General features: G+C 39.3%; 1 protein-coding gene across 4 annotated transcripts in view; it reads right to left on the reverse strand.

Moving 5' to 3' along the window:
* The window catches only part of RELN (reelin), a 3,085,913-nt gene that overhangs the window by 1,008,181 nt on the left and 2,060,949 nt on the right, over positions 1-16,783 (reverse strand). For all 4 annotated transcript variants that reach the window (XM_044088524.1, XM_044088525.1, XM_044088522.1 and 1 more), the window contains exons 23-24: positions 14,074-14,211; positions 4,605-4,791 (exon numbers count right to left, since the gene is read on the reverse strand). In XM_044088524.1, the coding sequence (XP_043944459.1) occupies positions 4,605-4,791; positions 14,074-14,211 (325 nt within the window). The remainder of the gene's footprint in view (positions 1-4,604; positions 4,792-14,073; positions 14,212-16,783) is intronic.

A 16,783-nucleotide genomic window follows, 5' to 3' on the forward strand; every position in this document is an offset into this window, starting at 1 on the left:
CCTGCTCAATCCTCTACAATTTATTTCACCATAGATCCATATAATCATTCACATAAAGGGGGATTGGTGAATGAAGCCTTAAAGTTATTTGCAAAATCTCCCCATTGTAATGCCAGTATCCATCCCTCTTGCTGCCTTATTGGCTACATTGCGTAGCAGCCCCATAAGGAGGTTAGACATATTTAATATTGTAGCGACGTGACTCTTGGCCTGTTTTTGTGACTCAGGACTGGGTGGCTTTCACAAAGAGTCTAAAGCCTGTTCTGCTAAATCTCTTTGGAAGAGATTTATATATGTGATGCAGTGTTTCCCTATCCTGTCCATTGTTCACAACTGCTTGCCTGGTGGAAGGGCAGTAGTTGTGTCATCTTACAGCTCTTTCCTGGTGGCTGCTGCTTCAATGATGGAGTTCACCAAACAGCCCTTGCTCTAGTGTGGCCTATGCTTAGGGTGATGGAAGATTTTGTCTGGCTTCCTGGGGATGACTTCAGTGGAGTTTGGTTCCTGCCATGACCTCATAGTGACCAAGTCTGTGAGATGATAAGGATGTACCATCCAGGAGGTAGAAGGTGCAGTCCAGAAAGCCACTAGCAATACTCTCTCCTAAGACAGTGGGGTGGTGGGCTAAGATGTTATCTGGCACATTAATGTAAGGATTTCATCAAAAATGGCATCTTCCTGAAGAGATAGGGAGGAACCATCTAAATTATCTAAGTCTGTGTCTAAGGTCAACAACACTGTGGGAAGTCCATATGCATCTTTTTGCACATCTTTTTCTTGGAAATATCTGAAAGGGATCTTTTCTAGTCCTGAGAGAATTCAGTTTTATTCTGGAAAGGCTCTTTGAGGCTTTCTGTCCTGCTGTGTCCATTGGATGACAGATGAGATGGCTATCTGATCGTCTGATTATTGGTTGCCAAGGGCTGAAGCTGATGCAGATGGAGGTTTTGTAGTCCTTCTCAAAGAGGAGGTGATCATCCTTTCAATTACACTGAAGGCTGACCTAAGTTTGTTGGCACTGGAAACCCCCAAGTCAGCACAGTGGCTGCCCCCACCAAAGTGTGGTTCTAAATGGTAGTGAGGGCAAGACTTGCAATATCAAAGACCCAGAAAACTCGGAAATCAAGATTTTAGCCAAAATGTTGAACACAAAGGACTCTGATGCCCAAAATGACATTGAATGAGTCAGTGCCAAGGATCGTGATGAAGACTCAGCGTCTATAGGTCAAGTCTGAGACTTTCTTGACATGAGGACCTTGGCATAGATTGAGTTAGATGAATAATGGTTGGCACTAGGGTAGAAACACTGGATGGTACCAAACACATAGGCTCTGACTGAGCTCTAACATCCAAAACCACTAGTACTGAAACAGGGACAGGGTAAGGAGCTAGGATAGGAGACTGTGGGCCATCCTGATCTGCTCTGCAGCCAAAGAGGAATGGGATGACCCCCTTCTCAATCTGAGCCTTTAGGAAAGCCTTCATCAATTTGTCTCAATCCCATTTCAGTCTGAGCCTTCAGGAAAGCCTTCATCATTCGGCCTCAATCCCATCTCAATCTGTGCCTTAAGGAAAGCCTTCATCATTTGGTTTCAGTCTAAGAATGAAGCACTCTAAAAGGATCTAGTAGACTAAAATGAATATGCAGATGGAGGGTTGGTGTCCATAAATCAGTCAGTTCTTATTCAGAAGAGTGTACACTAAGTGTTTTATTTATTTATTATTACCAGGATAGTCCATTGGGACAAAAGAACCCGTTTTCAATGGAGTCCTGGGGAGAAAAGCTCCAAAAACAATTAGCAAGGTTACAATAAGGTATTTAGTTTCAATTATACAATTCCTATGGACTTGGAAATACAGTAGACTAGTGTATAATCATATACAAATATTACAATCTTGTATCGCTGAAAACAATTTACAATATAGAAACTGAGAGGCTTTTACAACTTAGGGTGGGTTACACCGGAGATATATTTCATACATTCAGGATGAGTAGCTTAATATAATCAAGAGAAAGGTATATGAGCTGACATAGAACCTTTCAATATAGAAATAGAGAACCTTTTCCATCAGGGGGTATATTTACACTTAGGTACCTTTAAGTATTCAGAAAAAGCTAATACAAGCAAGAGCAAGATCTATGAGTTTAGGAGAGTAAGTAGAAATTCTCATTATGAATAGGGGAGGAGAAGTGAAAATTCTCAGTATGAGGAGATTATGTTGGGTGGGAGCAGGAGCATTCCCACTGGGACATTAGGTGTGAGTGAAGGGATTTTTTGAATGAGAAGTAATTTGTGATGGTACGAATGGATGGGGGTAAGGAGTTCCAGAGACGAACAAGACTGTAGGATAAGAGATTTTTTCCAGGGGGATGAATTGGTTTATACAGTTCAACTGACTGAGCTATGCCAGGGAGGGGTGGAGGAGGGAGTAGCTGAATGCACCAAAGTCGATGCAGCTGGTGGATATGATGATTCTTGTCTATGAAGTTCCAGTGCTGAGCTAGGGCCTATAGCTTCAGGTTTACTCTTTCTGGGTTCCTTTTCTCTCTGTCTCTCTCTCTCGCTCTCAATTTTCCTCTGTCATTGCCCTTGTGATTTTAAGGTTTGTAACCATTCATAGAGTAAGACTTGGAGAGGAAGAAGATCCTTGAAAATCAACTTATTCTTTCTTTCTTTCAACAAGAGAGCAAAGCCCAAAGGCCTTGCAGATGAAGCAATCCACCAATCAGTGCAGTGCCCTGGCCCAAGGCAGAGCACACAGAGATTGTGGGTGCCATGGGGCAGTATCTTGTGGCCACACTGGCTGCATTTCCTGAAACCCTTTTCCATTAAAACTAACCAACTAAACACAATAGGATTTAGGCAAAACTGCAACTGTTGAGTATGCCACTATAATAATAGGACAGATAAGGTACTGACAAGTAAAACAAAAGAGAACAAAAATGCTTAATGCTAAGAGTGAAAGGTGACTAAGATTGTGACAGAAACCAAAACAGCTAGTTTATAATATAATATATAATAAAACAAGCAGTTAGCTTGCTAGTGGCACATATATGTCCAAAAACAAAGATGACAAAAGAGATCGGAGGACAGTGTCAGTACAAGAAGAGGCTCAGAATTCCCCTGCTCCCACTAGACATTAGGGGCTATGCCCCCTCACCCCTACTAGCAATGTATACTAATTCCAAAATCACTGTATCCTGTAGCTGGAAAACTCTATGATACCACAACTTAGGACCTAGGATATTGTCTCCAGATTTACCATTAAATTAATTAAACTTGTGTCATTCTGAGGATAGTTAGCAGATCTGCAATAGAACCATATAAGGCAGTAACATTAGCTTTCAGCTAAATTTATTAATCTGCAGACTTTGTTTATTGAGCTTGTAATGTTTATATGCTCATGGCTGAGTATACAATAGCGAGAGAAAATGCATATTCAGGTGTAATTACTAGCGGATCTTGACTTAAGAGTTGCCTAGCTTTTTAGACCAATAGGCAGGCTACAATATATCAGATGCCATGTGTAGCCTGAGTTTTATTGATCAATTTTTATGCATATCTATCATAGGTAAATGATGGTTCTGATAAAGAAAAAAACACAAGAACTTTATCATTTAACAGTCTCATTAATTCCACCATTTGGTGAAGTAATAGCTCAATCTGGATAATTCATTAAAAGCCTTTTGGGTGCTAACAATTAACACAAGTGTTTTTTAATTAATATCTAAACAACATTAGTTGCAGGTTGAACCACTCAAAATATTACTCAAGTTTTCTGAAATGGTTTTATGATCCATATGTTACAAGGGTCATATAAGCAAATGACAAGGTTGGCCATGTAGTGCAGGGTATTAATGTAAGAAAATATTATGCAGCCATGTTAATAAACAGGGCAACAAGAACATTATAGTAATTTTCAGGCATCTTCACCATGTGAACTCCAGCAATCTTACACACAGTGGACAAAGCATTGCAACAAGTCTTAATTTCTCTGATGTATGCTTCAGAGATAAATGGTAACCATCCATAAGCAAAGCTTTCAAAACTTTATATTCAGATATGTGGTTTGGCTTAAGCACAGAAGAAAACCCCAAAAGAAAAAGAAAACTGTGCTAAAATAAAATTCACTAAATATATTAAAGTACAACAACACCAATTTTACTGCCAGGACCTATGCAATACAGTGTGGGAAAAAATAAAACATGCAACAGACAGTCTGAAGGCAGGCAGACGAAGAAATAATTCTGACACTTATTGCAACAAGAATCATAATTTGAATTCTCTTGTAAGAAAGGGTGGGAAATATTATGGAATTGTGAAGAAGGGGGTAACAGAGGTGATAATGGGAACCTTTCTGAGTGAAGAGACAGCAAAAGCATTGTGGTAGGGCTGGTCTTCTTTGTGTTAACCTTTATGAATCCATGGTTTATAAGAAAAAGATACAGTAACAATTAAGGTAAAATTAACTAGATGCAAAAGCAGAAGTTAGTGTGGATGACATTACTTAAAGGTTAAATACTTCAGACATAAGGGCAATATAATATCATATCCAGTAATGAACCTCCCCCTCAAAAAAAAAAATAAAAAAAACAGTCATACCTTGTTAAAATACAAAGAAGATCCTGAAGAAATTATTCCACATCCTTGTTCTGGGCTCACAATTTCTCCTCCAATGACTTCTTGCCATTCACTAAATAAAGCAACTGGACTTTCAAAATCAGACATGACATTGGAACTGAGAGGGGCCTCTGACATACAATCAACACCTTGGTAGCCTTGATCACACCTAGCAGACACATGGAATAAAACATCCTCCATAAGTGAATGCAGAACTCTGACAATAAAAGATTGAACATTACTGTAGTAAAATAGTTTAAAATGCAAAAAAAAAAAATAAAATACTAAACATGCAGAATACTATTTTCTACATGTTGATCTTTGATCAAACGACACACACTGCAGAAAGGAAAATTTCAGTAACTGACTGGTTTGGTAGACTAAATCAAAGAATTGGTGATTTTGTACTAATCTGAATGAGACACTCAGTGGGTCTGCTTTTTATACATTTAATAAGCAAGAAAAAAAAATCAATCCACCATACATGAAAAAATGTGGGTATACAAACATGCCTAAAACTTTAGTGCAATCTTTTCTTAAATAACAAAATGCATTTCTAAAGCAACAGAATGCCAACACTACCCCTACACACAGAGAAACAGACAGACAGACACACACACAAACTTATAGGCAGAAATAGCAATTTTGAGCTGTCATAGTGAACTCTCTAAGAATGTTGATTGTTTCTTTTTTATTTATATGCACTTTTTCAAGAACGTCTGGCGCCATTTTCAAGTCGTTCTTACTGTTGTATTTCCAGCCTTTAGGTGTCGATTATTTTGCAGCACTGTTAATTATAGCATGATTATACTAAGGCATTATTTACTGCTATTACTTCATAATTATATGACTATAGTACCTACTCAAAAATTGTGTGTGGGGAAAAATTCTATATACAGCCCACCCTCCCATAGTTGTAAGAGCCAAAATGTACTGATTGACAAGGCATGAAAATTTGTTGAGTCAACAAGATCAGCTAAATTTGCCAGACTTAATGAAGTGGAAAAGGAGTGCAGAAAGAAGGTGCATAACATAACGTACTTTAGCATGCTGCAAGCTGCTCATACAGGTCAACAACTTTACAGAAAGATACTGCTGCTCTAACTAGGATCTCTGTTAACTCCAGCTTGCATTAACTTGTCTCCACAGCTAACTGGTAATAGATTCACGAATAAATAGTAAGAAACTGTCAGTTTTTGTCCCCTTCTTTCTAGTTCTCCTGATGTTTCTTTAGTTCCACTTGTCCATGTCTAAACTCTACTCCTTTTTTTGCTCTTACAGCACAACACCGTGATTAATTTAATACATCTTTGATCCTTGAAAAACTATGAAGATGTAATCACTCTGTCTTTAATGCAAATGCACATGCATATTGTCACCATCATCTATCGGTCTGTGTCCCTTGCCTGGAAATAAATAATTATATCCCTACTACCAAGGAAGGAGATCTATGTTCTCCCCAAAATTTCATACCTGTTTTCATACTACCCAGTTCTCACAAACATACCTCTCAACTTCTTAGAGCAAGAAATCTCGACAAAGCCATTAATGAAAGTGGGACAAAAGCCCCAAAATAGGGACAATTTTAAAATATTGCTCTTACAAACTTAGAAAGTTTATAGAATAACAGGTTTAGCATTAGAATTTTCTGAAGGGTATGAAGTCTGAAACTCAAATGCCTATTTTCTAACTTCAGCATTTATTGATTTGACACCAGTTTGCCAGTCTGGACATTCTACGAACATCTGTACAGTTGAGAGGTATGAAAAGCCAGTAGACAATAAGGTCACAAACATGATGACTTTTCAAGTCCAGAGTTATACAAGATACAACTGATTCAAACAATGGGTTTTTCAAAGTTGCTTTTCTCCAGTTGCCCTAGTTTGTGACCTGAAATTTACTTGCATAAGTTAGCAGGCCGTGAGTGGTACTGGCACCCATTACACCTATGCCTGAATTTGTTTTGTAATTATAAAACCTCAGCATTTTGATGAGCTGTGACAAGATATCCTTGAATGTGATGACTCATTTGAAACTGAATATGGAGGAAAAAAATGAATCTCCCTCTCTGACTAGTTTGAAAAGAGGCAGCGGGTTTTCTTGAGCAGTTGTGATGATGTAGTATATCCACTGACAGAAAACAGAAGCGTTTAGATGATGTTAGTGGTGCTGGTAGTCAGCTGGCATTGACATGTACTTAGAGTAGTGGTGGGGATGCTACAATTTATGCTGGTTTAAAGAAAAGTTTTAGTTTAGGCAAGTGTGGAAACTAAGTATTTCAGAAAGTATTTCTTTAGTATTGGCAGGATTACTGATTTGATACATGAAAAGCATCCTTAGTTATTCCGGTAGAAGTGTAATAGAAAGCTAAGGCTTTAAAAATGTGTTACTACTAGTGATACATGCAGAAAATGATGTATGTTTATTACAGGTTGCATCTTGGCTTGAATACACTTCCTTATCAGAAGATCAACTATCAGTGTCATTAATAGGCCAGGAGAAGAGGCATTAGAGGTAAAATATCAAAAATGAGCCAGATAAATCATATGGATTTAGAAACATAATGACATGTGTCTATGATGGTTCCTAGCATCAGCTGTTTTACTGAAAGGATTTGTAATATTTTGTTAGGCTATCTGAGTTACAATGATTTTCAGAGTGCATCATGGATCTCACTGCAAATGTGAGTTTATGGAGACACAAGCCTAAACATTTTTAAATTTGATCAATAATTGTTTCAGGAAGGTTCTGATCATAGCCTAGGAATATGTTAATGACTGAACATACTAGAATAGTTTTAACAGAATATATTTCTAAGAAGGCTATTCAGAATGATTTATAGGCAGTTAAACAAAATATTACAGCTAGTGAGTCTGGTTTGTATTGGTGTGATGGAGATTATTTACTGCTTAGTGATAGTGGTGAAATAAACAATGGTCAGAAATGAGAAATTGGTTGGTCCTAGGATTTTTGTTGGGTACAGTATGGGAATATATAGTCTAAGATAGCTTTCTTTTAGGTTGGCAAGTTTTGTTGTATATTTAACCAAGGGGAGTTTGTGCTTGTTTAGATTGGTGAAATCTGGCTACGCTATGAAGGCTGGTATCTAGAGACCAAATTCATAGGTTGCTTCAGTATGCAAGAAGAATTCACTATCTAAAAGGCTGTCTGCATCAAGATGTTTTGAATATGAAACTTATACCATGCAGAGTAATGTATAATTTTTGTATTAAAGTTCAAAACTGGAAATTAAGATGCATGTTCTGCTGAATATAGTTTGGGTGTGGTAATTTGTTTATAGTACATGATTGTCAAATAAATAAATTTTTTCTTTTTTGCCAGTTCACCAGAGGCTTGCCTAAGTCACATTGGTTCATTTCTTTCTCCTCTTGCACAAGAAATAAGTATCTACAAATGAATTAAAAGTCTGACAGCTCATTCATTCCCAATCTGTACAGCTTTCAGACCATTTTTCCTCCTCAGGAGGTAAGAGCCAGGTGGTAGAGAGCAGGTCAACCTGTGATCCCGTGGACATCCCTAAACCCCATCCTTGTGGGCAACTTGCAGACTCCAAAATTGCTGTCACTCAGCAAAAGGCATGCTGTGCTAGTTTGTTTGCCTGTTTGGTTAAGCTCTGCCCTACTTATGCAATAAGGGCCTGCTAGGCTTCTTCTGCTGGCAACTGGACACCCTTTTCTATATGTCAATAGTGCAATGAGTGAAACCAACATCCTTTCCATGGGATAGACACTTGAGTGTCAGGTGATCACTCTCATACTTCCCACATGGCCCTACCATCATCCATGATGTTAACCAAACACAGGCCATCTGTGTCAGTCCCCCTATACCCATGGAACTAGACCATCAAACTAAGAGCTTTGATACACACAAGGCATGCAAATCATTTTAAGAGATGAAATATATAATGAAGAATTTGTAGGAATAAATGGCAGATTTCAGGATAGATTTTAAGGGACAGCTAATAGTTTAATATTTAGGGAATCTTATTCTTGTTCTTATGGCTGTTGCACTTGCCGCACCTCCCTTATGTCATTTTGTAAAGGCTGTGCAGAAACTTTTATGAATTTATTCAGGTGTGTAGGATAGATGGAGTGAGGGTGATAAATAGACTATATCAGATTTTTTTGGAAGGCTTATTTTGTAGTAGTATGTTTAACAGTGACATAAATTGATAAAGTCCCGACTACAGCCTAAGCAACCCAAGTTATTCTAGCAGTTCAGGCATCTAATGGCACAGTCAGGGAGAATTGCACATATTCATCCTTAGAGGGGAGAGCTGTTGGTTCTCACAGCATTTGCACTGCTGCTCTGATGACAGGGCCATGGCCGGACAGTAGAGACCCATCATAACTTGGAGCCTGGGCTGGGAAGACATGGATATGGCTTCCCAGATTGTGATGGTAAGCCTTGTTGGTACATGTGGGTGACAATGCATGTGGGGACAAGGGGGGCACAGGCAGTGTGTATGGTGATTCAGATGTTAAAGTCACTCTGATGCCAGTGCCCTGGCCCAACAATCAAGGAGCCTCAATCCTCACCACTAACACCAGTGAGGGGTGTCTCATATAGGAGGAAAGGATAACAAATACACACAGTAAAGTGCAATTTCTCTTAAGAGCACACAGAGATCACAGTCAGTCCGGGGCTGGTCACACCCTTGCTCTCCAGGTCCCCAATAAGACTCCCCACTGGCACAGCTACAGGGTCCAGATCTCAGCCTACTGGGCAAGCTAAACCCTCCAGCACCATCTCTGTTCAACCAGTGCTTCATGTCCCTGCCCAAGTAACTGACACACACACCTTGGGAAGAGTTTATACAACCACACAGACACTCCTGGGGAAGGCTGGCACAGGCTCACCAGCCATGCCCCCTTTTCCCAGACTATCCTGTAGAAATCACCACCACCCAGCTAATATTTATCAGCTACTAAAAGGGCCTTATGAAAGAGTATCCAATTATTACTGTGCAATATTATTACCCAACTGGTAAGTGTGACTAAACAGTCAAGGCTTATTAGAGTGACTTGGTACAGAATCACTATATATATATATATATATATATATATATATATATGTGCAATGTACTCTAGAGCTTAAAATATCTCTACACAAAACAGCCACAGTTAAAAGGGTTTAAAATATTTAATAGTAAATAATTAAAAACACAAGACAATACTTTTTACTACACTAGTCAAGAGTTCAGAGATCACAGAGAAATACTTAAAATAATTCAGTAGTATAGTTCTGACAGAAAAACACTTAGTCTAATGTTTCTAGTTACTAGCTTTCTAAGAGAAAACACAAGTCTAAGATAAACTTACATACAGAGCAAAGGCAGAGTGCTGATGAGTTGGATGGTCAAGACAAAAATGCTTAATGCTCTCTGATTCTCTCTGTTTTTAAAATCACATTCCTGGTTCACATTACATCTATCTTCACACTTCCCTGGGTTTCCAGGCTAACAGAAACTGCATTTACTTTCCTAGTATCTCCTTTTGTTATCTTGCAGCTGGTCAGGAAGCAGAGCAATAAAAATACATGTGCATGTTTAAATCTAGCAATTTAACTCTTGGTTAAAACAATAGAAAGAATGTCTTCATTTAGACATTTCAGCACCGTGTTTAGATCAAAGGGTCACAACATGCTTTACTTTGTCAGCTTTCTGCCAGCAGAGTGCACTGTTGTTACATTTTTTTCCAGTTCCACATGTAACACTATTTTTACCATTAAAGACAACAAGCCTGTGGTTTACATTTGTATTTACGGATGACAGAATTATCTCCAAAATTTTATCTGGCTAGACTGGCAGCCTTCATCTATCTTCACCCAATCATCACATATCTCCCCCCTGGAGAACTCAAGCTAGTTTTTCAAGTGACCCTTGAAAAACGCTGCTTGAGGGAGTTAGGTCTATCTGATATACTTTTTCCTTGTGGAACTTGGGGTACTCAGAGGACTCACAATATCCATAGCTACCCTCTGAAATGGCTCCTCAATCACAGATAAAGGCATCAAAGGAGCTCTCACCTTGTCTCCTGCCTTGCCTACCTTTTGGCACTGCTCACAGGTCTTGCAGTACCCTGTTACATCTCTGGAAATTCCAGGCCAATAGAAGTTCTGCATAATATGCCTCTTTGTATGTTTTATGCCATATGACCTGCAAAGGGAATATCATGGGCTATGGATAGAAGTGCCAGATGGCAGGCTGTATGCACTACCAACTGCTATACTCTCTCATCTTCTAGCCCTCCCTCAGGGGTCCACCCTCTGTATAGTAACCCTTTGTCCCAGTATACAGATTCCCCCTTTCCTTGAGAATCAGGTGCCTCCCTAGCTACCTGCCTCAGGCCTTGCAATGTAGGGTCTGAGAGCTGAGCCTGTTTCAACTCTCTCCTTGTAACCCTTCCCAACTCCCCTTCCACAGGAAGTCTGGCATCCTCTAACAGTGCTGCCTCACTGTCAGCTTGGGTACTCCTACTCACCTCTACCTTTGCAGTCACTCTGTCTAAGGGACCATCAGTACTCCCAAGCAGCTGTGGTTCACCTTCAGTCTTACTGCTACAGGGTAGCTTCCTCCCTGAAATAACCACTTCACCAGTTCTGGCTGCAAGTATGCAGTCTGTCTGGGTCTCCCCCAGGCTACCAGACCCACATGCTTGTCATCTAGACTGACTGTGTGTAACTGTATAAGCACATGGTACTCCCTCATCCAAATCCTTCCGTATCAGGACATCTGCAGGATGGTAGTTTGGTACCCTTGTTGTCTCAAGACAACCTACTATTGGCATTTTGTCTTTCCCACTTACTGGCTCCCTCACCTTTTGTTCCCCATCTTGCCTCCATGGACATCTGTATGCCACATGGCCCCACTGGCTGTATTCAAAACATTTAACCCTAGGTCCTGGATGTGTACCTGGACTAGTGGCTTCCCCTGCTACTGGCAGATTCTGTTCCTTTAGACCCATGAGCATTACTGGGGGTTCCTTTCCTGTGCAGGGCTGCCCTGCTTGCCAGGTATAGGTCTCTCTTCTTCCTCAACTCATCTGAAGTACCACATTGTCTTTCAGCTAACCAGATCCTCATGTCCTCAGGCAAAGTGCTAAGGGCTTGTTCCCTCACCAAAAGGTCTGCCAGCCCTTCAAAAGTGGTGACCTGACATCCACTAACCCACCTATGGAAATAAGTGCTCAGTTCAGCAACCTATTCACACACACTTTCATGTGCCTTGCTTCTATGCTCACAAAACTTTTTCCTATACGTTTCATATGTTAGCTTAAACAATTTTAACAAGTGATTTTTAACAGTAGTATAATCAAAACATGCAACGTCAGACATTTTTGACAAAACAGTTACAGCTTTTCCATGGAGTAAGGGGGTCAGGAGCCATACCCAGAGCCTTTGGTCACCACTATACTGTTTGCATACCCTCTCAAACATATGAATGAAACTATCAAAATCATCCCCCTCTTTAAATTGTGGAAGAAATTTACTGACCTTTTGTGCTTCTGGGGTCCAGTTACTCCCTTCCCCATTACCTCCATAACTCTGGTGAAGAGTCAGCATTTCCCTCTCATGCCTCCTCTGCCGCTCCTTTTCCTTGCCTTCTAGCTCCAAATGCCTGGCCTCCAACTCAAGTCTCTTTAGCTCCAGATGGATTTTTAAGTCCTCTGCAGAATTGTTGAGCTGTCCGTTCTCCGAGGGTATTATATCTCCACTGCTAGTCTGATTATCCTCCTGGCTGCTGATGCAGCTGTAACCAAGGCTGCAATCAGGTCTGCCTTAGTCAGGTTTACATGCACCAGTCCCCTAGCCTGGCACATCTCCACCAGCTGGCTCCTTGTCAGCTTGCCATACTCCTCTGCTGACATGCTTGCCTGCTCACACTGACTAATTAAGCAAACAAAAGAAATAAAACAATTGTGATCTGAACTCTGAGTATTCACTGCGTGGCTGATTTAGAGTACAAAACACCTTCAAAGCTCACTGTACACACGCTACAGGAAGTCACTCTACCCACACCACTACAAGTCAATTAGTATTTGTCAACCAATTAATATGTGGTGCGGATATCCCACCACTGCCAAACAATTAATCAAGGAGCCTCAATCCTCACCACTAACACCAATGAGGGGCATCTCATATAGGATGAAAGGATAACGAATACACACAGTAAAGTGTAACACTATTTTTACCATTTAAGACAACAAGCCTGGGGTTTACATTAGTATTTACAGATGACAGAGTTCTATCTGGCTAGGCTGGCAGCCTTCATCTATCTTCACTCAATCTTCACAGTCACTATGAGGGGTTGGGTCAGGTCATAAAATGAAAAAAACGTTTTCATTGTCTGCATACCAGACAGAGCAAGAAGCACCCTCATGGCTGCCTGGATGCCCCCCAATGATAGTGTTTATTTGATCAATGTGACCAAAGAGAAGCTTGATGGTCAGCAAGCATGGAGCAAAATTACATATAAAAATTGTGCTTCTATGGGCTGAGAGGATCCAGATTATATAGGCCACTGTCTAAGAGATCGGATCCACTGTACGCAGCAACACAGGTAGAAAACTGTCATTCTAAAGTGAAAAAAGGGTTATTTCTGTATTAAGGCTTAATGGTGAATAGGTGGAAGCTGTAAACAAATGTGTTGAGTACAGTTTTGATCTGTTTCTAAATTCATGGTACATGGTTTTAAACAAAACTTTTTGTATAAATTTGCAGGTGCTCTGATACCACAAAGAGATTGCTTTAGGTCTTAATTTCATTCAAGACTTTTTTCAAGAGTAGTTAGGTAAAGGATTGCACAAGACATTGTTTATGAAAAGAAAGTAAGATATTTTTTAAAAATAGAGTGACTGTTTATAAAACAATCAGCCATTCTGCTCTCCAGTGATGAAATAGAAAGCCATCTAACACATGGGAACTAATTTTAGACTCTATGCACAGATTGTTTTGACTTTTGAGTGAACCTGATGTGTGAACATTTAGTGACATGATGCTAACATCATCTAACACTAATTATCACAAAACATTAATATGCCAATCTGATTTCAGGATATAAGGTGAGATTAGCAAACATCTTACACACCTGCATTATTCTGCTAATTATACACTAGGAAGTAACTGTTTCTCTAGTCTGCATTCACTAACACAATAAACTCCATCTGAGTCGGGAACCATTCAGCTCCATACAAAAAAAAGGAAGGAATATAATGTAAGAGAATAAAAATATGTTCATTAAGTGAATAAAAAAGAAAAAAAAAAGAGAGAAAACTTAGACCTAGTTACTGTTACTGTCCAGATAGTAGAATCTAGGTTTTGTCATCAAATGTAAAGAAAAAAAATGCAAATGTCATGTAGCATTGCTCAGATATTTCCAAATATCTTAAGAATCAAAATAAATTTATTTTTATATGAAAAAACAATTTACCTGCAAAGGCCATCATCACACCAGCCATGACCACTGCACATGGTTGGACACTGTTGCCCAATATAAATATTGTCCAGAGCCCACTCATCTTGAGCTGTGTAGTAACTCTGACTCCAGCGAAAACGAGTTGCACTGGACCTAAGGGTAAATAAACAGTCTAATATTAGTTTCCCTTGCAAATTGGAGATGAAACAGAAAACTAACAGTAGTAGCAAGCTGGCACAAAGTGTGGATGATCATTCTTTGTCGACATGTAATTACATGTTTACATTTTTTTCTCTAAATAACTTAGTGCAAAGGCAATATAAAATGCAACGTATATGGCTGCCAGCTCATTATCACTTGTTGTATACAGGTCACCTCAATTTCATTGCTATGGGAATCCTGCACATGTAAAATGCTGTGTAGCCCGACTAATGCTACAATATTTGGACTGGATTAAACTGTTAGTAGTTGACCACAAACATGCTGCTTTGCTATATATTTTTCATTTGCATTCCTTTCTGTGTGACACAGATATGACAGCTTAATATATGACTATTATATTTATTCACAGCATTTCAGCAGTATTAAACCAAGTCATATTACAGAAAATTCCAAATGAATACAGATTTGATGTTGAATTTAGAGAACAAATGTGGGTTTATGTGAAAATTATAATTCAGTTAAGACATTATGGCTTGTGGGTAATAACCAGGTTCAAGTTAAGGAGCTAATAGTAAGCTTCATACATCGATTCAGTTCAAAAGCCTAGAATGCAAACCTCCACACAGTCCCATATCCTAGTCATAGCTGGTTTGATAGTGAGACACACAGATGCATCACCCACCATGCTGTGCAAAGAGAGGGTCATGGTCATTTACCTATCAGGTGCCAGGATTTACCCCCATCCCACAACCCTTCATGTCCCTGTACCACAAGTACACATAGGACACAGTCATAGTGCATGTGGGTGTAAATGACTTGAGATACAGATCCGTGGCCATATGAGAACAGACATGATGGAGCCCTCGGAATATGTGTCTGAGGTAGATATGCACCTAGCCTTGAGCAGCATTCTGCCATCACTAAGAATGATGCCAAAATATGAGCAAAAGATTGTTGACTTCAACAACTGGCTTAATTTGTGGTGTCATTCAAATGGGGGTGCACTATATGTCAGCCTGGGAGGAAATGGTGGACAGCTCTGGCAGTTTTGCCAGTGATGACTTGCACGTACTCCCCTAGGACTTTTGTATACATGCTAAATCCTTGTCCATCCTTACAGCGCTTTTTTTAGGCAATGTCAATGTTCTAAAGCTTCCAACATAACAACAGAATCTGGATGACATAAAGGTATTGTTCAGTGCTAGGAGCCTAAACAAAAAAACTTCACTTCTTGCCTTGGAAAATATTGATGTGTTCATTTTACAGAAACCTGGCTCAAGACCAGTGAAATCACTTCATCAGTACAGGATTTCAATGCCAACAATACGTTCAGGCACACCACATTAGATGAAGGAACAAATGGAGACAGAAGCATAGCTAGCTCCCTGGCCTGGTGCTATTAACCAGCATTCTGCCCCCTCAGCTCTTCAAGTGAAGAGTAGAAAAAAAAGCACATCACTGTAATAAACTGAAAGTGATCAGCTTATTACAGTTAGATCTACACCACCCCTGATGACATTCCTTCTACTGACACACCAACCAGGTGGCCAGATGTATGACATGCCATCCCTGCTCCAGCCATTCAGGTCCCATTTCTATGTCTTGCCTCCAACTCTCCTTCAATATATTTTATTTAATATAAATAAATAAATACATTAATTAATAAATAAATAAATTAATTAAATGAATAAATAAATAAATACAGCACGCATTCTTTTAAAGTCTATCAAACTGTTTACCATAAATGTAGCAAAAATTTGCTACAGTTTATACTTATCTGCATGGTGCACTTCAGCACTCATGTTTTAATTAAAAAAAAAATATTTTTAAAATGTAGCAAACTTCCTGCTGCAAATGTATGAAACAATTGCTACAGTTTAGTCTTTGCCTCCATGGAGTGGTATGGCACTCAATTTTTTTTATTAATTTTTTTATTCTTCTGTTTAAACTGTAGCAAACAGATGATACAGTTTATACCATGCCTGCATGGGGAGCTACAGTGCTCAGTCAGGTTTTACTTACAAAAAATATTTTTTTTTTAATCTTAAACTGTAGCAAACTGCTTGCTACAATGAAGCAAGCAGTTGCTGCAGTTTTGACCACACACACATTCAGGTTGACCATAAATGCAATACTGGCTTTTAAAGACATATATTGCATTAAAGAATGATTGCAATCAGCTGATCTCTGGCACCAATATTTTGCATCTGGGGCAGTTGCCCCTCTCATACCACCCTAATACGCTAGCGAAAGGCAGCAGTGTAGCCACATTCTTAAAAAAAATTCACCTCCAGACTCGCTATTCAAGATAATGACCTGAAACTCTTCCATGTCCAAGTTACTATTAAAAAAATACCTTTTCATATTGTGGCTAACTACAGGACTCCCTTTATGTCTCCACTCAGTCCATACCTCCTACCTAACTAGTGTGGAGTCCCTATGCATTAAGCCAAACACCATTCTGTTTGTAGACTTCATCTACTCCTCCATTAACTGGGAGGCTTTTATATCTTCAAACATGTCCAGAAATTTCTGGACTTAATTAATGCAAACTCTCTGGATC

This window comes from Protopterus annectens, chromosome 11.part0, assembly GCF_019279795.1.
Source record: "Protopterus annectens isolate FY-2018-M chromosome 11.part0, PAN1.0, whole genome shotgun sequence".
Classification (NCBI taxonomy): domain Eukaryota; kingdom Metazoa; phylum Chordata; order Ceratodontiformes; family Protopteridae; genus Protopterus; species Protopterus annectens.